This window comes from Ascidia mentula, chromosome 2 (genome assembly GCF_947561715.1).
Source record: "Ascidia mentula chromosome 2, kaAscMent1.1, whole genome shotgun sequence".
NCBI lineage: Eukaryota > Metazoa > Chordata > Ascidiacea > Phlebobranchia > Ascidiidae > Ascidia > Ascidia mentula.
Genome location: NC_138567.1, coordinates 7835412 through 7863284, shown reverse-complemented (window position 1 = coordinate 7863284; position 27873 = coordinate 7835412). Strand labels below are relative to the sequence as shown.

The 27873-nt window shown below is 40.1% G+C and overlaps 4 protein-coding genes across 4 annotated transcripts; all 4 read right to left on the bottom strand.

Moving 5' to 3' along the window:
• Nucleotides 1–1680: 1680 nt before the first annotated feature.
• On the bottom strand, nt 1681–6249 carry LOC145889553 (beta-1,3-galactosyltransferase 5-like). The gene is made up of 4 exons (XM_082980531.1): nt 6115–6249; nt 4098–4255; nt 3327–3549; nt 1681–2736 (listed from the first exon to the last, which is right to left on the bottom strand). Exons 1-4 carry the CDS (start codon nt 6207–6209, stop codon nt 2172–2174), a joined length of 1041 nt encoding a protein of 346 aa, XP_082836657.1. The 5' UTR covers nt 6210–6249; the 3' UTR covers nt 1681–2171.
• A 7909-nt stretch (nt 6250–14158) lies between these two features.
• Nucleotides 14159–15591, bottom strand: LOC145890005 (beta-1,4-mannosylglycolipid beta-1,3-N-acetylglucosaminyltransferase brn-like). Its single transcript, XM_082981052.1, has 2 exons — nt 15587–15591; nt 14159–14723 (listed from the first exon to the last, which is right to left on the bottom strand). Exons 1-2 carry the CDS (start codon nt 15589–15591, stop codon nt 14159–14161), a joined length of 570 nt encoding a protein of 189 aa, XP_082837178.1.
• LOC145889286 (beta-1,3-galactosyltransferase 5-like) lies at nt 15304–18179 on the bottom strand. Its single transcript, XM_082980220.1, has 4 exons — nt 18037–18179; nt 17696–17853; nt 16403–16625; nt 15304–16289 (listed from the first exon to the last, which is right to left on the bottom strand). The coding sequence occupies exons 1-4, from the start codon at nt 18129–18131 to the stop codon at nt 15725–15727; spliced, it is 1041 nt and encodes a 346-aa protein (XP_082836346.1). The 5' UTR covers nt 18132–18179; the 3' UTR covers nt 15304–15724.
• Nucleotides 18180–21093: 2914 nt separating this feature from the next.
• LOC145889022 (beta-1,4-mannosylglycolipid beta-1,3-N-acetylglucosaminyltransferase brn-like) lies at nt 21094–27521 on the bottom strand. The gene is made up of 5 exons (XM_082979895.1): nt 27240–27521; nt 27036–27164; nt 23479–23603; nt 22880–23105; nt 21094–22389 (listed from the first exon to the last, which is right to left on the bottom strand). Exons 1-5 carry the CDS (start codon nt 27260–27262, stop codon nt 21825–21827), a joined length of 1068 nt encoding a protein of 355 aa, XP_082836021.1. The 5' UTR covers nt 27263–27521; the 3' UTR covers nt 21094–21824.
• Nucleotides 27522–27873: the final 352 nt, after the last annotated feature.

Sequence of the window (27873 nt, the reverse complement as noted above, 5' to 3'; positions counted from 1 at the left end):
TGCTTAAGTGAAATATGTTTCACGTACATCATTTACAAAACAACAACCATATTTAGGCAAACATGCTTGAAATCAGGCGACAACAAACAAGTATTAACTATTCAGCACACGTTTGTGCTAGGGTTAATCACCAGCCCGTCAAGCTGTCTGGAAGTCTTGCGTTTCGGACGCAAAGAAACCCCTTGCCTTTAATTTGTAGTAGCGGCGCCTAGGGAAACAGAGCATAACTAAGGCGACAGGTTGCTTGTCGTTCTGCGTAAATCGACCGGAAAGCGCACTTCTCCAGGTCGCAGACACTGGGCAGTTGCTCCGGTTATCCGGTTTTCTTTCGGCCTGGTGGTTGCAGTTTCCGGCTTTGGCGGTTGTGCGTATCAGTTTGCAACGTAGACACAAGTCAACAACGTGCTGTCAGGTTGGGTAAAATATCAAGGGCCAGGGTTCAAATTTGGATGCTTGGAAGTTATCGTGTAAAGCTGTAAGGAGAACTGGCAAAGAAAAGTTGCTCATAGTTTTCTTCGTCATTTTACAATTTACAATTTCATGAGTAACAAAGAAACCGATAACACAATGTCAGTATTACCCTCTGTACTCCATTCTGTTGCTTTTCTCATGAGTCTACCAGCGGATAAGTCATTCTTTCGCAAACTTTCCGGTCACGCTGGCAACTGTGTGAAAAATGAAAAGCTTTTCCATTATCCGTAACGATTCAATTGTTTCGGGTGAATTTTTGTCATGGGATGGAAAGTGGAGATGGTTGTTCCATTACGACGTTTTGGAAGGTTTTATTGGGTAATAACCCGCATTACGTAACACGACAGCAGTACCTCATCAACTCATTGAGAAACCTCATTGCGGTTTGTATTCTTCCGTGTTACGTAACACGCCAGAAAACTTTGTCAAACCTGAAAAAAAAGCCGTTGCGGTTGGTATTATCAGACCTTGCGTGTAACACACAAATCTCATGTAATTTTTGAGAGCTCCAATCATCTAACATTACTTTCTACAGAAAACATTAGTCAAATTCCACTTGTATAGGGATAAATTACGTACACAAACATTGACAGCTTTTATGTTTGCGGAAACCTTACTAATAAGTAAGTTTCTTTTGAAAATCTTAATATCTCACGAAAAGAACCAACCGATAAAACTGTGAAAGCGTATACACAGGGCCACATATTACACGTTGGTGCAATTAAAGACTAGATATTTTAAAGTAGCGGGGTAGCAATTACGCGAGCCTGGGACACCACCTGCTGGCCGGGGTCATGTTACATTACAAATTACGACTGTCGCTAATTCGGCGAATGTCACACTTTGGTGAGCTTGAAAGTGTCGCGATGAACTCGAGCGTTTGATTCCAAGAACTCAAGGTGTGATGTGTAGCGGCGCGAAACACGCAGTACTTCCCGATTTACAAATTTGCGATTTGTTATTGCGAATAATGGTTCTTTTACCAACGTTTGCACTGTAAATAAACAAAGGTTCATATTAAATCCTACGGTTTTCCAAAAAATTATGGTTTGCAAAAACTCAAAGATAAGTGCAAACAACTGAAGACACCAAGAACCAATTTGTATTTAAACTATACCAGGTTTTAAACCCAAGCCACACAGTGTTCGAATGCAATTTACCCTGCTTTCCATTTCGAATGATAAGGCTGATTCCGCTAATTTGAGGTGTGATTGCGACATCAAGTGTTGAAAAAATAAAGTTCTGTCAGTCACACGAGGACGCTAGAGTTTTATTAATGTTATTTATCGCATTGGTCAAGCATCCGACCCATATAAGAGGAAAATCTGATCGGGATTCGTGGCCAGGATATCCTGGGTTTAAATCCCGGCGTGGTTTAAAAAAAGCGCTGAAACACCGCATCGCTAACACCGTACGTAATTCAATTCCAAAACAATGTTAGTTCTTTCCAAATAACCATATAATACTGTAGAATTGGTTTTCTTTGTGCCATTCGTCGCAAACTTAGTTTGAAAGATTAGTGCCACGTATTTGAATACTTTAGTTTGGAAGATTATTTAAACCTCATCTTATTCTATTTAATAAAGTGTAACCAAGTCAAAAATAAGTGATTTTATGTGTTAAAACCAGGCTCCCGTCTCATTACTATCTTCAATACGGAAAAAATTAGGGAATGTGGTTTCGATCAAGCACAAATGTTGTCACGGGCAAAGGGAGCTGGAGTTAAAACTCTCTTTTAGTTTTTTCCATTCTACCGACATAAAATCACGTATATTTTTTGATTTTTGCTTTTTAAAGCCTTTCCAATGCGTTGCAACGGTGAAATTGGGTTTCACGACCATTTCTAAAGGCATTCCCAGCTTTTCTCGCAGAATCCCAGTTATCCAAGCATCGTCCATACGCACGAGTTTACACTGCTTTGATATTTCCCGGAGTTTCCTCATTACTTTGCCCGACAAGGTGTACATGCCACCAAGGCAGAAATAGGGCCATTTCGTCCAAATGTACTCAGACTTAGGAACGAAATACTTGCTCTCGTTCCGGCGATCCGGCGAAAGGTGAATTTTGAATGCTTCTTTGTACATGCAAACTATCGGATATTCAGGCCAATCGTTTGTGAGCATCGTATCGTTGAATGTCTTCAGAGCCTTCACAAGTGCTGCCAGGTCTACCCACACATCGTCGTCCATGCTTGAGTAAAATGTGTCTGGCGGAAGATTGCTCGCTGCCCAATTCATTCCGGCTAAAGTCTTAAGAGCGACGTTTCTGTTTAAATGTTAAAGTAAAGCTTATGTTAAAAATGACTTCAAGTTTTAAAATTACCAATAGTTTCGATAATAATATGTTGGCTGCGGACTTCACCACTGTTTCTACCGCTTCGTCACCTTGTCTTAGTTAGCCCAAAGATTCCCAATTTTTTGTCGGTCGCAACCCTTTCATTTGTACCAAATATCCCACTATCCAAAGTGTTTGACGTTCATTTAATCTTGTCAGATATTTATTAAACATCAATTTTTAATGCAACGACTGAAAAATTTCATTGGTATATGGAGTGTCCCCGCATACGTTTCTGGGGAAGTTTGCGAAACAGCTAAAAGTTGTGTTGCCTCTAACTTTGATGTACTTTTTGCGACCAAAAAAACTTTTCTGTTGCCCCCCCCCCCCGGCGTGGTCAGATACACACCCAGTATGGAAAACCCTAAGTTAGCTGACTAAACCTTGGCCAATCACAAAGATACATCGGTTGAAACAGACGCACAGTTTCCAACGCAAATCATAATAAAACGAGGCAAATTTGGTGTAAGGCCAACGTACGTGATAGCAAAAGTTTACTAGGTGGCGTGTATGTTGGGTACCTGTAGTCATCAGGCCCTGCATATTGTAGTAAGTCTCCATATCTTTTAAATTCCTCGTCAACAAGTGCAGGTTTGTTGACTTTTGAATTTCCTATGATGAAAATTGTCTGAAACTCGAGCCCATCAACGTAGCTGAAGGACGCCCACGTGCGGCGAAACAATTCTCTTCGAAAAAAGTTGATGGCGGAAGATTTAACAAAGATTGCCATTCTCCACCTCACTTCTGTTCAAGTTAATAAAGATTTTTGTTAGCATTGCTGCAGCCAAGCTTGATCAGCCACTTTTCCCGACAGAACGGAGGTTTGTTAGTAAGGCAAAGACGATTTAACTTTATCGTTGTGAATACTACGCCGGTTCTCAAACCTATATTTTTGCCCATACCTGAGAACAATACAAAAAAACGAGACGCTCTCGCTGCGCTGGGTTTATTTACATATAGTGCCAGTACATTTTGCTGTTGGTTAACGAACGTAGATCAAGTTCTTGTACTCTTTCGCTGCGTTTGTACATCATGTGTGCCACTAACGCAATATTGATACGACTTTTTAGCATTCTTTGAATGACAACATTAAATGCTGATAATAGAACTATAGTAAAAAAAACTAAACAAATTCTCGTGTGACTACATTCTATTGACAAACATAGTAATATAATATCACACACAATAATTTGACCCAGCAGGACCCACAAGCTATATAGTGCACGTAAGAACGTAATTCAGTGCGGAAATAAAGTATATTCCTTTGCACGCCGCTAGTATTTCCTTCTCACCGTGTTTAGCGATGCATTTTCCACTTCCAGCCGAATGTTTGTGAAGCAGCGGTTCTTTCAAATAAATGAAGTTTGTTGGCGTTGAGGTCCTGGGCTTGGTGTTCGCTGCAGTTCGGTTTGGGAATGTTTCTGTTCGGGTTCGTTCGTTCTTCACAGATCTGGGACGGCATGATAAGAAGTTCCTCGTTAAACTGTCGAGCTCGCTAAAACTGAATTTAGCGAAGTGTTTACGAGCGAGGAACTCGGTACGGAAAATGGTATGCCGAGCATATCTCGTTAGGACTTCGTACAAGCGCGCAAAGAAAAAGAGAGAATGCGTCAATTTTCAGGAGAAAGGGACTTTTGCATCGCCTTAAGTCCCATGTTTCTGAATACGAGTTGCGAAATTTGCCATATCTTGCGCATATGCGGTATCTTGAATTTACCCCACATTTTTTGTTCGTTTACATTATTTAGGTAAGTTTACGATAACATGAGACCGAAATCACAAATCAAATTGTTGCTCTGATTTTATAGGGTTAACAGATGAGGAAATGCCCTAACATTGTACTGTTTAATCTCATTTCAATTAAAATCATTTACACGCCGGAAACTCACAATGGGTGTTGAAATACCCATAGTCTCCCGATTCATGTTGTCAAAATTTTTCTCCCTTATTTGGGCGGAAAAATATGCAAGTTATGTCAGAGGCACTTGAGAATTTACAATTCGCTATGTTGTGTTTACGAGGTTACGAAAACAACCCATGCAAAATTGACACTAATATATTCTCGAATGGTGTAGTTCTGTCGATCGTTTTCACAACACTGAGTATTATAATGCAACCGCAAAACAAACTGCTGCGTTGGTTGTGTTGGGCATTTTGATAAATGGCCGTTTCTTCGTCGTTTCGAAATTTAAACGAATTGAAACCTTTTGAAGATTAAATTTGGTTTTGTTCCTTATTAGTATTAAAATAGTATATTGTTTTGCTGTTAAATACCTTTCATTTTATAGCTTTTGCAAATCTTTGAAAAAATATTAAAACATACTGATATTACAAATGTAGGCAAGCAAAATTAAACTATACCCCGAAGTGTAACATATCCCATGAATACTTGGTTATTTTTGTGACAAATAATTGCAAAATAAGCTGCTGTAATGCAAATTTTCGACAAAAATTAGTTTAGCAAGTGGTCTGAGATCCCCGTTAGTTAGCGAGAACGTGGCTCGTCATACCAAAAGTTGCGTTAGCGAGGTTTTGCTTCAATAGTGAGCTCGCTAAACTTAGCGAGGTGTTCTTCTCATGCCGCCCCTGATCAACCGTAACTGATTAAAAACTTTGCCGATTCATAGGCACGCCGTATGTGTCTTTACTAGTGACATATGATGAGAGATCTTTAACTGAAAACAAAGCATTGAAAATATGCCATCCATGAGCACACATTACCGGATTTACATAGTTCCATTTAAAATTATTACATCAACAAATCCCTTGGTTTTGTGTTAAGATTGAGGATTTACAATAACTTGTAAACCCTTTTTGGTTTGCGATAGAACCGGAATACGCAGAAGTCTGTTTTAGATAATATGCTCGGATTTATCGGCTCGCGCACATTTGCCACTCCGAGTCAAATTTCGACCAAACTCAACAGTCACGCACCGTAACACACATCACATACAGTATAGCTGCTTCTGTATGTGATGTGTACGTTGCTGTTTGCCATCCATGCGTGGAAGACATCACAAAACAAGGTTAGGACTCGACCACAATTGCCCTTTCTCTTTATTTGCTGTATACAAAAGAGTTCCTTCAGCAAGTTCAAACGATATGTCTTTTTGAATGTACAACTTTTGTATGGCGATAGCGATAGATATCTTTCCGTTTATAGATGTACAAAATATATTTCTGTTGGCTCCTTAAAACGAAGTACAGCCACAATTTCATGGCCTACATATTCACGGTTGAGTAAAATTGAAGTTATATTATGACAAGCGGCGGAAAATTTATTCAAACACAAAAGCCACCGTTTCTCACCTTCTCGCCTCTTCCATGAAGAAAAGTTGAGCAGAAAGATACAGCAGCAAGCACCCGCAACCAATTGTAAGGTAACATCCCAAGGATCGTCGCATGTTTATTTTTTGTTATTTTACCTTATGATACCGCCCATCTGAAATTAGAACATTTAGCCAATTACGGGTATTACCGGTTACCCTTGCTTCAAAAAGAAACTAAACAAACAAAGTAGAAAATGAGAATAAAACGCATTGCGATGAAAACGAAACTCTGATGCTGTTTTCCAATGTCCTGGTTTGACATATGCTATGCTGTACATTTCACACACACGAAGATCGAAAACATTGCTTGTTACTCACAAAATACAAGCGCACGATGCCAAGCATGTGGTAGACATTTTTGTCAATCTGTTTGCAGTCAACTTATACTCTCAACATTCGGTTCTGTAATTCAAATTTAGTAATTTTCTCTAACCCTCGTTCTAAAAAAATTGAATCGTCACATCTAATTATGTATAGCTTTCTTTTATTAGTATAGCTTTTGTACAGAAATGCCCTCAGACGTATTGATATTCATTGTGGTAAGCGATTTTGTTCGTTTATGACTAAAGCGGCGTTAAATTTGGCTGCTAACTATACATTATTGCTGTAATACGGCTCTTCTGGCAATAGTTTTATTATTTTGACGTTTCGGCCACCATGTAGCAGCCTTCATTAGTATATTATTGAGGATGCTAAAATTATTGCCAGAAGAGCCGTATCGCTGCAAGAAAGCATGTCTGGCAGCATCAGTAGTAATTTATATACATTTTTTTTCATTTGGAACTACTTGACGCTACCAAAGGTGACACCTTTTACCTTTGCTCTAATTTTTTTTACTTTAGTGCAACTGAATGAAGTTGAATCAGCGATATGTGTTACTCCTGGGCGACTTTAAACAAACATATTGTTACACTTTTTCTTAATCATGCCTTCATACACAACGAAATAGAAAAGTCAAAGCTAATATGCTGATCATTATTCCAAAACGTTTCGAACACTGCTATATGCTCATCATCAGTGCTGTGAACTAACAAAACGAAGCTATTCATTTTTTATTATTTGTGGGTAAGATCAGGTGCTGCGCTGGTGGCGGATCCCGTAGCCCACGTATAAAGTCTACAGATTCACAGTCGTGTGGGGAATTCCAGCCGTTTCAAATACAAATAGCTGACTCTGAGGAAAGCTCTGTAAACACACTGGCAACGTGACCTCATGGTTGAGCTATAGGGGGATCATGTCCACATGACATGGTTTGCGAGTGAGCTTGCGCGATTAACCATGAAGAACTAACAGACCATAAATGAGCGAGCTTCGGGCCTCAATTTACATGCTCTGATGTTCTTGCGAAATGCGCAAAATGGAGTTTGTAGTGAAATGACTGTTGTAGTTCATAATCATAAAAACGATGCCGGGTGAGAAAGTTTTTTTTGCTTTACCACATCCTGTTGCATATAGCATTCTACAGAGGCTAAGCCGAAGATTTGGGCGACCTTTTCGTAGGCAAAGGGGATAATTTTCTTGGTACGACTGTACTTTTCCAGATCTGTAGTTAAACATTTACCTATGTTTTACATCAGGTCATTTGTTAATTTCAAAAAAAATATGCTTGTGTAACGAATTTTATTTCCTCCACGTCACCTTACACTTTTGTTAGTTATGGTTATTGTTTGTATTTCATTGTTTTCACCTATCTTCCTGGCACCTTGTAATTTAACTGTTTTCTTTCGTTGTTACCACTTATTTATCATATTGTTTTACCCACGTATATCGCTTTTAAGGCTCGCACTTCACTTTCACCACACTATTTTATTACCTTCGTCTCCCCTCCCTTTCCTATTATTTTACGCTCCGTTTATTTTTGTATGCCCCGGATGTGCCGCGTGTCGGAAAGGCGCATCCTGATTGGTTGGCGATTGCATGTAACGAACGATTTCCCTAAAACGGGCGAGTCTTCTTCTGGGCGTCGCGTTGTGAACATCTCAGTGTTGTGTGAGTTGTCGGGATCTTTGCCAGAACGTCTTGTATTGTTTTTAAGTCGCTTTGATTTTAACAAGACGTCCAATAAGTTAAATCAGCCTGGGTTACTTTGGCTTTGTGGTGAGCCGTTATTGCAGGGTTCTGGGCAGTATCAGAATTAGGGAGGCAGTTTTGTGCAAAGTACCGAATTAGGTAGAAGGGTTAATTGGGGGATAACATCGCCACCCAAAAACATCTAACCGCTTAATTGCAAAGCTGCCGAAATAATTCCGTAACACTTGTTTGTGAGGAAACAAAACGTAATTTATGCGTGAAGCATCAGACCCAACTTATTCAATGATCAAAAGTCATTATTTGCGCAGTCCATGTCTGTGCAATATGTAACTAAACGCTGGTGGTGGTGCTTTACTGCAATTCATCACGAGAGAGATTTGTTTAATACTTTTTATCTACTCCTTTTTGCTGGCTTTTGGACATAGTTAATAGTTAATTAAAAGCATTATTAAAAAAAACGGTAATTGAATTTAAAAATGTACTGCTCTTCTGGCATAAAATATACGTGCTGTATTTCTTCGACGTTTCGTCTGCCATGCGGCGAGACTTTATCAGGTATAACGCAATTTCAAAGTGAACTACACCTAAACCTTCAGGGGCACAAAAAAAGGACACGTTGCCACCGCTTGTCAAATCGCGTGCTAGAGGCAAAAACACCAAACACTGCAGGAGGCGCATCAGTTACAACAAATTGTGATAAACTGCCGGTAAGAAAACACATTGTTCTTTATTTGTTTTGAATTGTTTTGCATGTATGCTAGAGAAGTTATGAAACACAAAAAATGCAACAACACACACATAAAAATTTTCCTCTTATCACAGCATCAGCATTCTTTTGCAGTCAATTGTCTTCAGGTGATTGATTCAAAATGTCCAAGTCACAGCCCATTTTTACTTACATTTAAATTTGTTTTTTGATTCAAAATTTGGAAAAAAAGCATTGAACCTCATTAAATATCCAACTATATTAAAATTCGTGATTGAAATCTAACCAAACTTAAATTTTCCGCCATCATTTTCCATTAGCTGACATGCAAAAAGAAGCTAGTTCGCTCAACTAGCTTCCGAACCCACCCCTATTAAGCTAGTTCGCCGAAACCGCTTCCGAACTAGCTTGGGCTGTAATGCGTATCGCTTTTTCCTATAATTGCGGAAAGCGGGTAAGAAGCGTGCCGCGAACCCGCTGCAAAAACGATGGTGCTATCCCGCATTGTTAATTTGAAATAAACTTATCTTTGATGAATATAAGCATTTTACATGATGTGTATGCATAAGTGCCTAACTGACAAATATTTAATATTTACTCTGGGATTCGTTGGACACGCCAGCATCCTTTTGTTTCACGCGGGCGTTCTCATTTCTGTACAAATTCCGAATAAGTATGTCATCGTAGAAGTACATTACGTTGCCAAAGTTCAGGACAAATGAAAAAGAAGACCCAAAAACGATTTTTGTGCTCTTAAGTTTTTCTTTGTTAAATAAATCATTTCTTTCAATGAGTACTTTCTTTCGTTTCAGGAAAAGCAATGAATACGCCTAAACTCGGTTCATTCAAATGTGCCCAAAGCTTGTTGAAATCGATGATAAACTGGTTTGTGCGTCTGTTGTATTTGAACATTGGCACCGTCTGAAGCTGAAATATTTTATTTTTGTCAACACGAAAGTTATTGCACCCAACGACATTCGACATGTATTTAGTGAGTGATTTAACAACAGAACAACGGAGAACTATAAAGTATTGAAAGCGAACGCGGCAAGTGGCATGAATTCGTTGGTAAGCACAAACTCTTTTCTGTGATGACGTTTATATTTTTTCAATTTGTTTCGTTATTGCGCACCGGTGTGGTCAGAGAACCTTGGCGTTGTTTTTCACGCTACACTTGTCGGTGACGAAGTGATATAAAGGTAGGACATACACAAGCAAAGTTCATTGGCAACAGTGAGTTTCGGCGCAAAAAAATATTACTTGTATCAGCAAACAATATAATTGACGAGAACGTAAGGTAAACATATCTGGAAGGCAAAAAAGGATTCACAGACATACTTTTCTTTGAAACATTATTGCTGCAATTTCTCAACTACGGGTTTGAGTCGACCATTGTAAGTTAAAAAACATTTTAACTTTAGGACAGTTGTCGACGTGCATGCGGAAGGTCCTGTTGAGCGTCGCATGTCTCGGTAATCGCAAAGAAAGATAAAAAAATATTATCCTTATAGAAAGTCAGAGCGTATGAAAGTTGTTCTGCAATACGTTCAACAAAACAAAAAATATAACTTACAAAATCTCGCAAAGCAAGGGATGCGAAAACTGATGCGGAAATGTTGATAATGTTGGTCGCAGTCTTGAGGCAGTATGAAAAATTTTCACCACCCTCATTCTGGCAGAATTCTGGCAGAATAATTTTGCAAATTTGCCACATTTTGCAAGGTACAACAGGCATATACTCAAAAATTGGTTTCTTTTGGATTAGAATCAAATTACAGAGATGAGCAAGCAGTTCAAACCTCAAAAAAAATTTAAACAAATTTTTTTCGCAGCTGTATCAATCAAAACAATCGCGAATAAAAAAATCGCCTGGTTTTGCGATTCAGCATAATGGTGGCATGCAAAAAACTTCCCTAATACAAAGAATTCTGCTCGGCGTTCTTGCAATAGGTGCCAATATTGACCAATATCACGAGAACGGAAATTTAATGCTCTACCACATGCAATTAACAAATTTGAAATTAAGGTGCCGGATGACCTTCAAATCGCCCATCGAAGACGACCCGCTTTTTGCGAATCAGCAGCATAATGGCGTAATGTTGGCATGCGAAAAACTTCCCTATTAAAACAGTTCTGCTCGGCGTTCTTGCAATAGGTGCCAATATTGACCAATATCACGAGAACGGAAATTTAATGCTCTACCACATGCAATTAACAAATTTGAAATTAAGGTGCCGGATGACCTTCAAATCGCCCATCGAAGACGACCCGCTTTTTGCGAATCAGCAGCATAATGGCGTAATGTCGGCATGCGAAAAACTTCCCCATTAAAACAGTTCTGCTCGGCGTTCTTGCAATAGGTGCCAATATTGACCAATATCACGAGAACGGAAATTTAATGCTCTACTACATGCAATTAACAAATTTGAAATTAAGGTGCCGGATGACCTTCAAATCGCCCATCGAAGACGACCCGCTTTTTGCGAATCAGCAGCATAATGGCGTAATGTCGGCATGCGAAAAACTTCCCTATTAAAACACTTCTGCTCGGCGTTCTTGCAATAGGTGCCAATATTGACCAAATTTGACCATATTGACCAATAAGCCTTCTAAATTTATAACTTTGGCAGTATGCAAGTACAACATGTGTTCAATCATGTACATTTGCACATATCAGCAAACTTGGCAATAATACACAACTTTATTTGTAAAAAATTGTATTTGTTAACTTCCGGGGCCGGGCCACGTAGCAGCCTTCGACATGCTACAAAATGTTGATTTGCGGACTGCAGTTTGTACACCCTTGGTGTAAACAAATACAAAACATTTTTGCTACATGTTTAGATGATGGATTGCTTTCTACATTTCTTTTTCATGTGCTCTTTGGATAAAATGGCAACAAATTTTAGAGATATGTGACATATATAACGCTAAATACTATTTTTTCCAATACACACAAACATATGTATGTACTGTTTATCCTGTGACATGTGTTGCATAATTGATTTCTGTGACAAAATACTGTAAAAAAAATATGCTCTATTTTCTGTGCAGGTCGTATTCAGATGGAAAAAAAGGAAAAGTTGAATTGTGATGGTTACTTTTGAGGGAAAAGAAAATTGAAAATGTAGTGTAGTTACCATACTACACCTGACAAATTCCTGCAAATGTGTCATTGGTAGGGGAGTCAGGAGATAATAGGAGAGGGGTTAATAAAATTTTCATGTTAGGTACCACGAATCCATGCGAGTTGATAAACCCTTCGGTATCTGAGATCAAATCGTAATAGAATGCAACAATACAGTCAAACGATAACGCGTGAAATATGTCCACATCAACGTCATTGCGTCATAAGGGACAAACAGAAAGAAAGGCAATCTTCGACCAAAACGAATTTCAATGCCAGGACCAAACTTTATTTTATCAAAATAGGACTAACGACCGCATGTCAGCAATTCTATTAAAATAGTTTTGCACGCGGGGAATGCCCGTCTTGTACTCCTGCGTCATAGAGAGTCTCAGTTTCGTCACAAGGCAACCGGTGATGCATTGGGGTCAATTTTCTGTTTAATGAGCAAGAAGTCACGTGGTGTAGCCAGGGCGATTTTCAGCGTGTTTAGTGCAGTTTTAGTGCAAATTTTGCTCATCTCAGTCAGTCAGACGTTTGGTGAAGGGTGCTGTGAAAAGTTTAGTTGAAAAACCATCAAAATGTTCAAGGGGATGAAGCACAAAATTGAATCTTTTATTGGCACCTATTGCAAGAACGCCGAGCAGAATTGTTTTAATAGGGAAGTTTTTCGCATGCCGACATTACGCCATTATGCTGCTGATTCGCAAAAAGCGGGTCGTCTTCGATGGGCGATTTGAAGGTCATCCGGCACCTTAATTTCAAATTTGTTAATTGCATGTGGTAGAGCATTAAATTTCCGTTCTCGTGATATTGGTCAATATTGGCACCTATTGCAAGAACGCCGAGCAGAATTGTTTTAATGGAGAAGTTTTTCGCATGCCAACATTACGCCATTATGCTGCTGATTCGCAAAAAGCGGGTCGTCTTCGATGGGCGATTTGAAGGTCATCCGGCACCTTAATTTCAAATTTGTTAATTACATGTGGTAGTGCATTAAATTTCCGTTTTCGTGATATTGGTCAATATTGGCACCTATTGCAAGAACGCCGAGCAGAATTGTTTTAATAGGGAAGTTTTTCGCATGCCGACATTACGCCATTATGCTGCTGATTCGCAAAAAGCGGGTCGTCTTCGATGGGCGATTTGAAGGTCATCCGGCACCTTAATTTCAAATTTGTTAATTGCATGTGGTAGAGCATTAAATTTCCGTTCTCGTGATATTGGTCAATATTGGCACCTATTGCAAGAACGCCGAGCAGAACTGTTTTAATGGGGAAGTTTTTCGCATGCCGACATTACGCCATTATGCTGCTGATTCGCAAAAAGCGGGTCGTCTTCGATGGGCGATTTGAAGGTCATCCGGCACCTTAATTTCAAATTTGTTAATTGCATGTGGTAGAGCATTAAATTTCCGTTCTCGTGATATTGGTCAATATTGGCACCTATTGCAAGAACGCCGAGCAGAATTGTTTTAATGGAGAAGTTTTTCGCATGCCAACATTACGCCATTATGCTGCTGATTCGCAAAAAGCGGGTCGTCTTCGATGGGCGATTTGAAGGTCATCCGGCACCTTAATTTCAAATTTGTTAATTGCATGTGGTAGTGCATTAAATTTCCGTTTTCGTGATATTGGTCAATATTGGCACCTATTGCAAGAACGCCGAGCAGAATTGTTTTAATAGGGAAGTTTTTCGCATGCCGACATTACGCCATTATGCTGCTGATTCGCAAAAAGCGGGTCGTCTTCGATGGGCGATTTGAAGGTCATCCGGCACCTTAATTTCAAATTTGTTAATTGCATGTGGTAGAGCATTAAATTTCCGTTCTCGTGATATTGGTCAATATTGGCACCTATTGCAAGAACGCCGAGCAGAAATCTATGTATTAGGGAAGTTTTTTGCATGCCGCCATTATGCTGAATCGCAAAACCAGGCGATTTTTTTAATTCGCGATTTTTTTGATTGATACAGCTGCGAAAAATTTTGTTTAAATGTTTTTTGAGGTTTGAACTGCTTGCTCATCTCTGTAATTTGATTCTAATCCAAAAGAAACCAATTTTTGAGTAAATGCCTGTTGTACCTTGCAAAATGTGGCAAATTTGCAAAATTATTCTGCCAGAATTCTGCCAGAATGAGGGTGGTAAATTTTCACAATCGTCAGCAAGCGCAAACAGTCTTATTTTCAGATCCGGTAAATAGTTTATTCCATTCCTCTTTCATCATACCGCCGAGAGTCAGCGGATCGTCTCTAGCCTGAAAGCCCACGTAATGATGGGCGACGCGTTTTTCAAGCAGAGCAACGTGGTATGCTGGAACGCCAAATTTTTCGCGCAAAATGCCCGTGATCCATACATCGTCGACTCGCATCGGACGATGGTACTGCGATATGTTCCACAGGCCACGAACCATAGGCATGGAGGTAACGTACATGCCGCCCATGCAGAACTTGGGGTACTTTGGGTGCCTGTACTCCTCCATAGAAATGTACCACTTGCTGATCTTATCGCGGAAAGGTTTTGCGTCGTCGCGTCCATCGAACATGCAAATAATCGGGAAAATGTTTGTTCGGTTTGTAACCATCCAAACCAAATGATCGTCTATCGTCTCTTGCATCTTGGCAAGATCGATTAGAAAATCGTCATCCGCTGACGAGTAGAAGTAAGTACTGGGCAAGTTTTCTGTCGCCCAACGCATGCCGATCAACGTCTTGAAGGCAATATTTCTGCGTTTAAAAAAGAAGTTTATATTTTAGAAATAAGAATTATAAGAAGGGAGGGAACTTGGTGCTGTAACAGCTGCGTACGGACCACAGACTTCATAACCTTTTGTGTTCTAGCTTTAGGACGTGCGCATAAATTAAATGCGCACTGTATCAAATAACGACAAAGAAAGATGGGAGATCGGCTAAGGAGCGAAAAAGATACGCACCTTCAAAAGAAAACACGCAGTACTTCCCGATTTACAAATTTGCGATTTGTTATTGCAAATAATGGTTCTTTTACCAACGTTTGCACTGTAAATAAACAAAGGTTTACATTAAATCCTACGGTTTTCCAAAAATATATGGTTTGCAAAAACTCAAAGGTAAGTGCAAACAACTGAAGACACCAAGAACCAATTTGCTTTTAAACAATACCATGTTTTAAACCCAAGCCACACAGTGTTCGAATGCAATCTACCCTGCTTTCCATTTCGACTGATAAGGCTGATGATTCCGCAAATCTGAGGTGTAATTGCGACATCAAGTGTCAAAAAAATAATGTTCTGTCAGTCACACCAGGGCGCTAGAGTTTTATTAATGTTATTTATCGCATTGGTCAAGCATCCGACCCATATAAGAGGAAAATCTGATCGGGATTCGTGGCCAGGATATCCTGGGTTCAAATCCCGGTGTGGTTTAAAAGAAAGCGCCGAAACACCGCATCGCTAACACCGTACGCAATTCAATTCCAAAACAATGTTAGTTCTTTCCATATAACCATATAATACTGTAGAAGTGGTTTTCTTTGTGCCATTCGTCGGAAACTTAGTTTGAAAGATTAGTGCCACGTGTTTGAATACTTTAGTTTGGAAGATTATTTAAACCTCATCTTATTCTATTTAATAAAGTGTAACCAAGTCAAAAATAAGTGATTTTATGTGTTAAAACCAGGCTCCCGTCACATTACTATCATCAATACGGAAGAAATGAGGGAATGTGGTTTCGATCATGCACAAATTTTATCATGGGCAAAGGGAGCTGGAGGTAAAATTCTCTTTCAGTTTTTTCCATTCTACCGACATAAAATCACGAATATTTTTTGATTCTTGCTGTGAAAAGCCTTCCCAATGCGTCGCAACGGTGAAATTGGGTTGCACGACCATTTCTAAAGGCATTCCTAGCTTTTCTCGCAGAATCCCAGTTATCCAAACATCGTCCATACGCACAAGTTTACACTGCTTTGATATTTCCCGGAGTTTCCTCATTACTCTGCCCGACAAGGTGTACATGCCACCAAGACAGAAATAGGGCCATTTCGTCCAAATGTACTCAGACTTAGGAACGTAGTACTTGCTCTTGTTCCGGCGTTCCGGCGAAAGGTGAATTTCTAATGCTCCTTGGTACATGCAAACTATCGGGTATTCAGGCCAATCGTTTGTGAGCATCGTATCGTTGAATGTCTTCAGAGCCTTCACCAGTGCTGCCAGGTCCACCAACACATCGTCGTCCATGCTTGAGTAAAATGTGTCTGGCGGAAGGTTGTTCGCTGCCCAATTCATTCCGGCTAACGACTTGAGAGCGACGTTTCTGTTGGAAGAGGCACAGTTTCAAACGCAAATAATAATAAAATGAGGCAAATTTGGAATAAGGCCAATGTAAGTGATAGCAAAAGTTTTCTAGGTGACATGTATGTTGGGTACCTGTAGTCGTCAGGCCCCGCATATTGTAGTAAGTCTCCATATCTTTTGAATTCCTCGTCAATAAGTGTAGAATTGCTGACGTTTGAATTTCCTAAGATGAAAATGGTCTGAATCGCGAGCCCATCCACGTAGCTGAAGAACGCCCACGTGCGGCGAAACAATTCTCTTCGAAGAAAGTTGTTGGCGGAAGATTTAACAAAGATTGCCATTCTCCACCTCACTTCTGTTCAAGTTAATAAAGATTTTTGTTAGCATTGCTGCAGCCAAGCTTGATCAGTCACTTTTCCGGACAGAACAGAGGTTTGTTAGTCAGGGGAAAACGATTCAACTTTGGTTATCGTTGTGAATACTACGCCGGTTCTCAAACCTATATTTTTGCCCATACCTGAGAACAATACAAAAAAACGAGACGCACTCGCTGCGTTGGGTTTATTTACATATAGTGCCAGTACATTTTGCTGTTAATTAACGAACGTAGATCAAGTTCTAGCACTCTTTCGCTGCGTTTGTACATCAGTATGTGTGCCATAAAAGCAATATTGATACGATCTTTTAGATACTTTGAATGACAACATCAAATGCTGATAATAGAACTATAGTAAAAGAAACTAAACAAATTCTCGTGTGATTGCATTCTATTGACAAACATAGTCATAAAATGTCACACACAATAATTTGACCCAGCAGGAACCACAAGCTCTATAGTGTTTGTAAAAACGTAATTCACTGCGAAAATAAAGTATATTGCTTTGCACGCCGCTAGTTTCCCTTCTCACCGTGTCGTCGCGTCCATCGAACATGCAAATAATCGGGAAAATGTTGTTAGTCAGGGGAAAACGATTCAACTTTGGTTATCGTTGTGAATACTACGCCGGTTCTCAAACCTATATTTTTGCCCATACCTGAGAACAATACAAAAAAACGAGACGCACTCGCTGCGTTGGGTTTATTTACATATAGTGCCAGTACATTTTGCTGTTAATTAACGAACGTAGATCAAGTTCTAGCACTCTTTCGCTGCGTTTGTACATCAGTATGTGTGCCATAAAAGCAATATTGATACGATCTTTTAGATACTTTGAATGACAACATCAAATGCTGATAATAGAACTATAGTAAAAGAAACTAAACAAATTCTCGTGTGATTGCATTCTATTGACAAACATAGTCATAAAATGTCACACACAATAATTTGACCCAGCAGGAACCACAAGCTCTATAGTGTTTGTAAAAACGTAATTCACTGCGAAAATAAAGTATATTGCTTTGCACGCCGCTAGTTTCCCTTCTCACCGTGTTTGGCGATGCATTTTCCACTTCCAGGCGAATGTTTGTAAAGCAGCGGTTCTTTCAAATAAATGTAGTTTGTTGGCGTTGAGGTCCTGGGCTTGATGTTGGCATCAGACCGGTTTGGGGATGTTTCTGTTCGGTTTCGTTCGCTCTTCTCAGATCTGATCAACCGTATTTAAAACAATAGTCTGATTTAAAACAATATGCTCGGAATTAATCGGTTCGCATACTGTTACAGCAAGAAATGACTTGTATGTGCTTTCTTTCCCCGTTTCTAGTTCATGTCAGTATATTGGGACAAGCGGCGAAAAATTTATTTAAACACAAAAGCAACCGTTTCCCACCTTCTCGCCTCTTTCATGAAGAGAAGTTGAACAGAAAGATACAGCAGCAAGCACCCGCAACCAATTGTAAAGTAAAATCCCACGGATCGTCGCATGTTTATTTTTTGTTGTTTTACCTTACGATAACTGACACAAATGATACTGCCCATCTGAAATTAGAACATTTTGCAAATTGTGGTTATTACCGGTTTCCCTTGCTTCAAAAAGGAACTATACAAACATAGGAGAAAATGAGAATAAAACGCATGGCGATGAAAACGAAACTCTGTTGCTGTTTTCCAATGTCCTGGTTTGACATATGCTATGCTGTACATTTCACAAACACGAATATCAAAAACATTGCTTGTTACTTACAAAACACAAGCGCACGATGCCAAGCATGTGGTGAACTTATGGCCCCGTTAGCCAACCTAAGACATTTTTGTCAATCTGTTTGCAGTTAACTTGTACTCTCAACATTCGGTTCTGTAATTCTAGTAATTTTCTATAACCTTCGTTCTAAAAAAATTAACTTGTCATATCTAATTCTGTATAGCTTTCTTTTATTGGTATAGGTTTGTACAGGAATGCCTTCAGAGATATTGACATTTTTATTTTGACGTTTCGGCCACCATGCAGCAGCCTTCATTAGTATATTATTGAGGATGCTAAAATTATTGCCAGAAGAGCCGTATTGCTGCAAGAAAGCATGTCTGGCAGCATCAGTAGTAATTTATATACATTTTTATTATTTGGAACTACTCGACGCTACCAAAGGTGACACCTTTTACCTTTGCTCTATTTTTTCATTTAAGTGCAACTGAATGAAGTTGAATCAGCGATATGTGATACTCCTGGACGCCTTCAAACGCAACGAAATAGAAAAGCCAAAGCTAATATGCTGATCATTATTCCAAAACGTTTCGAATACTTCTGTGCTCATCATCAGTGCTGTAAACTAACACAATAAAGCTATTCATCTTAATTATTTGTGCGTAAGCTTTGTTTTATTGCAGTAGTCTTCTTTCACTGTTAGTTCAGTTGAGCATGCAACCACAATCGTTGTGGGGGAACCATGGCGTGACATTGCCCAGACTTAGGTTTCAGGTGCTGCGCTGGTGGCGGATGACGTAGCCCCACGTAAAGTCTAGAGATTCACAGTCGTGTGGGCAACTCCAGCCGTTTCAAATAAAAATAGCTAAGGCTACCGCGAACATTAAAATCTCATCACTCTGAGGAATGCTCCGTAAACACACTGGCAACGTGACCTCATGGTTGATGGTTGATCACAGTCCTGTTCACATGAAATGGTTTGCGAGCGAGCTTGCGCCGTTGAACTAGGAAGAACTAACAGCTTCGTTATGGTCTGTTACTTCTTCCTAGTTTTACATGCTCTGATTGTCTTGCGAAATGCGCAAAATGGAGTTTGTAGTGAAATGACTGTTGTAGTTCATAATCAATAAAAACGATGCCGGTTGAGAAAGGTTTTTTTCTTTTGCTACATCCTGGTGCATATAGCATTCTCTAAGACTAAGTCGAAGATTTGGGCGACCTTTTCGTAGGCAAAGGGGATTATTTGATTGGTACGACTGTACTTTTCCAGATCTGTAGTTAAACATTTACCTATGTTTTACATCAGGTCATTTCTTAATTTCAAAATAAACAAAATATACTTGTTTGTGAGAAAACAAAACGTAATTTATGCGTGAATCAGACCCAACTTATTCAATGACTAAAAGTCATTATGCGCAGTCCATGTCTGTGCAATATGTAACTAAACGCTGGTTGTGGTGCTTTACTGCATACAATTTATCACCAAGAGATTTGTTTAATACTTTTTATCTACTCCTTTTTGCTGTTTTTTGGACATAGTTAATAGTTAATTAAAAGCATGATTTAAAAAAAAACTGTAATTGAGTTTAAAAATGTACTGCTCTTCTGGCATAAAATATACGTGCTGTATTTCTTCGACGTTTCGTCTGCCATGCGGCGAGACTTTATCAGGTATAACGCAATTTCAAAGTGAACTACACCTAAACCTTCAGGGGCACAAAAAAGGACACGTTGCCACCGCTTGTCAAATCGCGTGCTAGAGGCAAAAACACCAAACACTGCAGGAGGCGCATCAGTTACAACAAATTGTTATAAACTGCCGGTAAGAAAACACATTGTTCTTTATTTGTTTTGAATTGTTTTGCATGTGTGCTAGAGAAGTTATGAAACACAAAAAATGCAACAACACACACATAAAAATTTTCCTCTTATCACAGCATCAGCATTCTTTTGCAGTCAATTGTCTTCAGGTGATTGATTCAAAATGTCCAAGTCACAGCCCATTTTTACTTACATTTAAATTTGTTTTTTGATTCAAAATTTGGAAAAAAAGCATTGAACCTCATTAAATATCCAACTATATTAAAATTCGTGATTGAAATCTAACCAAACTTAAATTTTCCGCCATCATTTTCCATTAGCTGACATGCAAAAAGAAGCTAGTTCGCTCAACTAGCTTCCGAACCCACCCCTATTAAGCTAGTTCGCCGAAACCGCTTCCGAACTAGCTTGGGCTGTAATGCGTATCGCTTTTTCCTATAATTGCGGAAAGCGGGTAGAAGCGTGCCACGAACCCGCTGCAAAAACGATGGTGCTATCCCGCATTGTTAATTTGAAATAAACTTATCTTTGATGAATATGAGCATTTTGCATGATGTGTATGCGTAAGTGCCTAACTGACAAATATTTAATATTTACTCTGGGGTTCGTTGGACACGCCTTTTTCTTCACGCGGGCGTTCTAATTTCTGTACAAATTCCGAATAAGTACGTCATCGTAGAAGTACATTACGTTGCCAAAGTTCTGGACAAATGAAAAAGAAGACCCAAATACGATTTTTGTGTTTTCTAAGTTTTTCTTTGTTAAATAAATCATTTCTTTCAATGAGTACTTTCTTTCGTTTCAGGAAAAGCAATGAATACGCGTAAACTCGGTTCATTCAAATGTGCCCAAAGCTTGTTGAAATCGATGGTAAACTGGTTTGTGCGTCTGTTGTATTTGAACATTGGCACCGTCTGAAGCTGAAATAGTTTATTTTTGTCAACACGAAAGTTATTGCACCCAACGACATTCGACATGTATTTAGTGAGTGATTTAACAACAGAACAACGGAGAACTATAAAGTATTGAAAGCGAACGCGGCAAGTGGCATGAATTCGTTGGTAAGCACAAACTCTTTTCTGTGATGACGTTTATATTTTTTCAATTTGTTTCGTTATTGCGCACCGGTGTGGTCGAGAACCTTGGCGTTGTTTTTCACGCTACACTTGTCGGTGACGAAGTGATATAAAGGTAGGACATACACAAGCAAAGTTCATTGGCAACAGTGAATTTCGGCGCAAAAAAACATTACTTGTATCAGCAAACAATATAATTGACGAGAACGTAAGGTAAACATATCTGGAAGGCAGAAAAGGATTCACAGACATACTTTTCTTTGAAACATTATTGCTGCAATTTCTCAACTAGGGGTTTGAGTCGACCATTGTAAGTTAAAAAACATTTTAACTTTAGGACAGTTGTCGACGTACATGCGGAAGGTCCTGTTGAGCGTCGCATGCCGCGGTAATCGCAAAGAAAAATAAAAAAATATTATCCTAATAGAAAGTCAGAGCGTATGAAAGTTGTTCTGCAATACGTTCAACAAAACAAAAAATATAACTTAGAAAATCTCGCAAAGCAAGGGATGCGAAAACTGCGGAAATGTTGATAATGTTGGTCGCAGTCTTGAGGCAGTATGAAAAATTTCACAATCGTCAGCAAGCGCAAACAGTCTTGTTTTCGGATCCGGTAAATAGTTTATTCCATTCCTCTTTCATCATACCGCCGAGAGTCAGTGGATCGTCTCTAGCCTGAAAGCCCACGTAATGATGGGCGACGCGTTTTTCAAGCAGAGCAACGTGACAAGCTGGAACGCCAAGTTTTTCGCGCAAAATGCCCGTGATCCAGACATCGTCGACTCGCATCGGACGATGGTACTGCGATATGTTCCACAGGCCGCGAACCATAGGCATGGAGGTAACGTACATGCCGCCCATGCAGAACTTGGGGTACTTTGGGTGCCTGTACTCCTCCATAGAAATGTACCACTTGCTGATCTTATCGCGGAAAGGTTTTGCGTCGTCGCGTCCATCGAACATGCAAATAATCGGGAAAATGTTTGTTCGGTTTGTAACCATCCAAACCAAATGATCGTCTATCGTCTCTTGCATCTTGGCAAGATCGATTAGGAAATCGTCATCCGCTGACGAGTAGAAGTAAGTACTGGGCAAGTTTTCTGTCGCCCAACGCATGCCGATCAACGTCTTGAAGGCTATATTTCTGCGTTTAAAAAAGAAGTTTATATTTCAGAAATAAGAACTATAACAAGGGAGGGAACTTGGTGCTGTAACAGCTGCGTACGGACCACAGACTTCATAACCTTTTGTGTTCTTGCTTTAGGACGTGCGCATAAATTAAATATGCACTGTATCAAATAACGACAAAGAAAGATGGGAAGGTCGGCTAAGGAGCCAAAGAGATACGCACCCTCAAAAGCAATGGGCTATATAACGTGTTTGCCGAAAAAGGTTTTTCACCTTGTCATAAAACCCTCTATGGTCTGGAAAGTGTGTAAACACAAATAAGCAAATTAACTTCAGTAAGCTTTGATGTGCCAGCCTTTTAGAAACGAACATTAAACAAGCGTCTGAGAAAACCACATTTCGGTTCTTATATGGAGCTTTGTGCATTAAGATTCCAACAAACAATACTCTAATACGTAGTCCTATTAAATGTAGTAAGTCATAAATTGTTTTTGAAGAGTATTTACTTGTAGTCGTCGGGGCCGTCGTAATGCAAAATATCGACGTAGCGGTCCTTTTCTTCCGAGAGAAGTTCGTTAACGCGAGTATCGTCGCTGTGACCCACCACGAACACAGTGGTAAACCGGCCGCCATCGACGTAGCCCCAGCGCGCCCACGTGCGGCGAAGGATTTCTCTGTGGCGACCGTTGGCTGAAGAGGATTTCACGAAAATGACAAGATTCCAAGACACATCTAAAACAGACAAACGTATTGCGTTATGGAATGTGTCACCAGGCAGCTAAGACTGTTGATTTAAGCGTAGTGGTCCGACGTTGTGCTTGTCACTGTTTGAGTTAAATATTTTGTGCATAAGTTTTGTTGTTCAAATAAACATTGATCCAATGGTTTGACTTTTCTGAGCTGCATACTGATGGCCACTGATGACCTTATAGGTCAAAACACTGGCCATCCCTCTATATTCAGCTCACAGAGTCCGTTGTTTAAGTTCAGCGATTGACGCATTCACAATTCCATATCCAGTAATTAAGTTTGCAGTGGCTCAAACTAGTTCGGAAGCATCTGTAATATCGACCTACGGAGGTATAAGAAGGATTAATCAACTTACTTCCTCCTCCAGGGCACGAATCAGAAATACAGGAGTTGCGAAATACCAGCTGAGGTTCGGTGATGTAAGATATATCGGTGGCGTTGATGTCGGCCAGCTGTCGAGCTCGTACTTCCGCCAAGTTGCTGGAGAAGAAATCATACGTTTACCATCCGTGTAGAGCAACATGAAGCACAATGTCCAAGCGCACGAAACTATACTTATTTTGTGTTTCGGTGAACCGAAACTTTGCTATCTGGCTACTTTTGAACAGCATAACTTTGTTCTTTGCAATTCTTTAACTCCCGGGTAAGTTTACCAAAACAATCGTCGAAGTTTCTGTTCGGGCGTGTTTTGTCGAAATTTACAATATCGGTTGTTATGTTAGGCGGCGAAGAAAGAACGCAACCGGAACGTAAAAAGTTCAAATACATTAGCTAAAAATTCTGCCTCAGACCGAAACGCGAAATCTAACGATCGTGCGAGCCGACAAAGGCGTCGTGAGGTCAGGAAAATGTGTGCAACGAGCACAAATCGATAGAAATTGATTTTCACTGCGTGGTGATGGTTGGGACACAGCTTGAAGAACTAAACCCACGAGTTCACCAATCTCCTGCAAAGGAAACCACAGACCTATAACGTATAGAACGAGACTGACTTGATTTCAGACTAATGCTAGCATTCATTGTATTGGGTGTTAATGCGCACGTATGGGTGTGACAGCATGTGCGGTTCTCGCATACCACCGTAAATCCGCGACTTGCCGAAAAGAAAGGTTACGGCTTCATGCCAGCAACGTGGATCTATAACTAAATTTGATTGACAGATAGTTTTTTAATAGCATTATATTGATCGACAACGTACATATTATACCCTTGCCGACGATTCATGTTATTTTACCCTTGGCGTAGGGTTCTACCTAAAATAGATGCTACCCAGTTACAAACTGTTTTGATGTTTCTCATCATTAATTCAGGGAAAATGGGCAGATGCGGAGCGAATGGGCGGTTCATTTAGAGGCAGAAACACCATCAAGTTAGGTAGACACCGTCACTTAGTTCATTAGCCAGTGCGCCCCCCGAACTACCACAACACTAACGGTCAACATCCTGTAGCTAGAGTCAACAAAATGCTACCTACTGAACAAGCTGGATGAAGCTTGTAGGTCTGTGCTGGTATAATTATACATGTTGTGAAAAACACAACAGACCCAGAAACGGTGCCATTTAACAGGATTTTAATTGACTGGCACAAATGCCTAGGTCGAAAATATTCGGTTATATTAACACGTGATACAGCAGCCAGCAATGACTGCAAGAATAAGGAAATGTTATGGATCAAATAGGTCTGTTTTTTATTCAACATCAAAAATACGCCACCATTTAACAAAACAAGCAAATGGTCCCCTAAGACTAAATGAAAATCTTTGTCAAAGGAAGGCCGCCTCGTGGATCGATAGACAGCGCAAAATGACAGTTGGAATTGGGCGATGGTTCTGTTTTCTAATCCCTGCCAGCAGTTTGACGAAACGAAAGCGTGGGGAAATCCGCACATAAAAAATGCATACGCGAGTATCACCTTCGACGGATCGGTGACGTTTTTCTTCGAACTTAGTGACGTATGCGGAAAGGTAACGTGAGATACGCGACTGAACGCAAGCAATTTTTGGGATATATTTTAACTTTTTTGTCCTTTCAACAATACAATATCCTTCCGCTACGCACGATCAGCATTCATCATACAACACTGTTGTGTGTACCGCTACATACCACCTAAATCAATTCCAGTGTTGTTCCGTAAACGTTGTTATCGCAGCTTTAAGCATTGTATTGTCGCTGTTAAATGGTTGTGGTTAATTGAATACAACAACAGTCGTGAATGCCCATTAAAATACTGGTTCCTTCCTAACGGCGTAAACAAGTGTGTTCAAAGAAACTGTTGGAACCCCGTAGTAGAAACCATCGTTTGTGTAAAGGGCAACTAAGGCCCTCTACCCGTTTTCTCCTTTGTGGTGAAATCGGGCACAGCGAAACAACGACGCGTGAGGACCTCACTTAGCTGCCGGCACGAAAAATAAAAAACGTGGGATTTGAGAGAATATAAATTTTGTTCGTGTTGATTGAAGCGCGGCGTTTCCAGGCCATACATGCTGTTTGATATGAAACGATTTGGCCGTCTGTGCTGGATTTGCGTGAAACAACGCAATGAGATCCGTATAAATCCAGACAATTTGAAGATGCAAGAAATGACCTCTCGGTAGATATGTTTACATTTTAACACAAGGCGACGAAGTTTGATGCCACTTTCATTAAACTCAGCCTTCGGGTGTACAGTCAAATACGACGAGAAAAATCTAAACCACCATAGGGTGCGCTGCGTTTGCGCCTACTTTCAACACAATGGAAACGGGCGTTCTGGACTGAAAGCCGAACGTGAGCCATCCAGCACCAGCAGGGCAGGTTGATATTGCTGTCAATAGGCGACGGATCATTAATCGAAAACGGTTGTTCGACGGCGAGTAACAGGATATCCTACAAACTGCTCTCTTTTCTCAGAAAGTTAAGCTCGGCTTGTCGTAAGCGGTGCCGTAGTGTTCGATAATATCACGGTTGACTGTGGGACAGACCCGAGTTACGAACGAATGCGTTTGGTTATTCGCTGACTGCGGGCAAAGATTCCCTAGAATTTGTCGTACAAGAAAAACTCTCCATTCAGTTTTCCCTTAACTGTTTCCAGTCTTTCGGCAGTTCCCCATCAACAGGATTTCCTATTGAACTTCCAACAAGCTCATTCAGTTGTTGGCGTTTGAAACGGTTTTCTCCCAAACCCACGTGGCCCTGGACGACGGATTGTCACCAACCAGTTCATAAGGTTACCACAAAGACTTTGCGAGTCCATAGACTCTACAATAACTTGTTGGTGAACGTTTTTGTGCAAAGGTTTTTAAACCAAAGGTTGCTTAAACGTGTCAACTACCAATTTTCCACTAAGCTAAACGATATCTTCCAAAAAACGCGCCGAATATGAAACAGCATGCCATTTCAGGTAAGTTACAACACAGTTTTGGTGCATAATTCTCTAGTGAATTGGGCTCGTTTGTTTGAGGGCAATTCAATGGCATATGACAGTTTTCTTCAATACCCAGCGATTTTTCGCCACAAAGCAACCATCCCTTCCATTATTCTTACAACAAAGTATTTTATTAATGACAGAAGCCGCCTGGCTGGAGGTTTCGGTAATCAGACACCTGTTTCCTGATTCTTACAAAAACACAATTGATACTCGCCGCCTGAAGCCTCTGGTTTGGCGCGACCTCAGACATAAAGCGCGATTCCACTGTATAGGCTTGCGAAGTTGAATTTTACCCTTAACGTGTGTACTGACAAAACGCAACTATATGTACATGTTAATTAACGTTCACAAAATAGCCCGTGTGGTATTTGATGTCATTGCAGCTTATTTTACTCTGTAGTAAAACTTGCCCTTTATCCTATTGTAGTCTCTTGCATGTACGTTTAATTCCCTTCAACGATTAAAGAGGAACTAATTTAAATTGTAAGGGATTATTGACTACTTACTGTGAGCGGACGACGTAGCTTATCAACGCAAAGCATCCGAGCAGCGAGCTTGAGACCAAGATAATGTACACTTTAAATATTTGCCAGTCTGAGGGGTGCATCGCAGGGTTGACCCTCCGTCGCATTCGTCTAAAACCAGGAGCCACATTTTGAACAACTTTTAATGTTACCAACGACATACAATTTCTTGGTAAAGATACTTACATTTTTCTGCGACCCAGCGCCATAGTAGTCTGATTTTCGCTGTCAGGTAGTCATAACGGCGTTGAATACATCATGGCTTGCCTGAACACAACTTCCTGTGCGTAGCACTTTGATTGGAGTTTGAACTCTATTTTGGAAACTTGAACGCAGCAGCGTTTGTACCGATTAACTTAATTACACACCAGTTTAAGTGCAACACATATTGCTATTCCTCGAAGTACAAACAGAATCACACAACTTTGGTAATCAGAGAAAAAAGGCCTGCAAAATATGTTAGAGTTAAAGGAATTCAAAGCTTTTTCCAATTACAGACTCACACACTTCCTTCAGCAAAGCACTTTCACAGTTGTTTGCGAACAAATTCTGTCGTAAGTAACTGCTGGCAAAATCCATTGATGCACAAGTAGGAAATGCATGTAGACCACGAAGACTCAAGACAGCAGTTGCGTAAGGTCTGACCTCTACCAGTCACATTGCCTCCTCGTGCATATTACGCAGTTCCTGTACTACCGACCTAACTTCTGACACCTACGCTGCGATTGTAAACTGTAGCCTAATTGCAGAGTGACAAAACTCAGTCATCGTACAGAGTATTGCGTTGCGCGCCTACTCGTTAGTACAGGCAGAACACCAG

Coding starts and splice junctions, on each gene's coding strand:
- LOC145889553 (XM_082980531.1), bottom strand. CDS start 6,209: ATGCGACGATCCTTGGGATGTTACCTTACAATTGGTTGCGGGTGCTTG. Junction 4,256..6,114: donor TTCATGGAAGAGGCGAGAAG/GTGAGAAACGGT, acceptor ATGCCGTCCCAG/ATCTGTGAAGAACGAACGAA. Junction 3,550..4,097: donor AAAATGCATCGCTAAACACG/GTGAGAAGGAAA, acceptor TAACTTGAACAG/AAGTGAGGTGGAGAATGGCA.
- LOC145889286 (XM_082980220.1), bottom strand. CDS start 18,131: ATGCGACGATCCGTGGGATTTTACTTTACAATTGGTTGCGGGTGCTTG. Junction 17,854..18,036: donor TTCATGAAAGAGGCGAGAAG/GTGGGAAACGGT, acceptor ACGGTTGATCAG/ATCTGAGAAGAGCGAACGAA. Junction 16,290..16,402: donor GCGGGGCCTGACGACTACAG/GTACCCAACATA, acceptor CTCTTCCAACAG/AAACGTCGCTCTCAAGTCGT.
- LOC145889022 (XM_082979895.1), bottom strand. CDS start 27,262: ATGGCGCTGGGTCGCAGAAAAAT. Junction 23,604..27,035: donor AGCTACGTCGTCCGCTCACA/GTAAGTAGTCAA, acceptor TTTCTTCTCCAG/CAACTTGGCGGAAGTACGAG. Junction 23,106..23,478: donor TTCGTGCCCTGGAGGAGGAA/GTAAGTTGATTA, acceptor TGTCTGTTTTAG/ATGTGTCTTGGAATCTTGTC.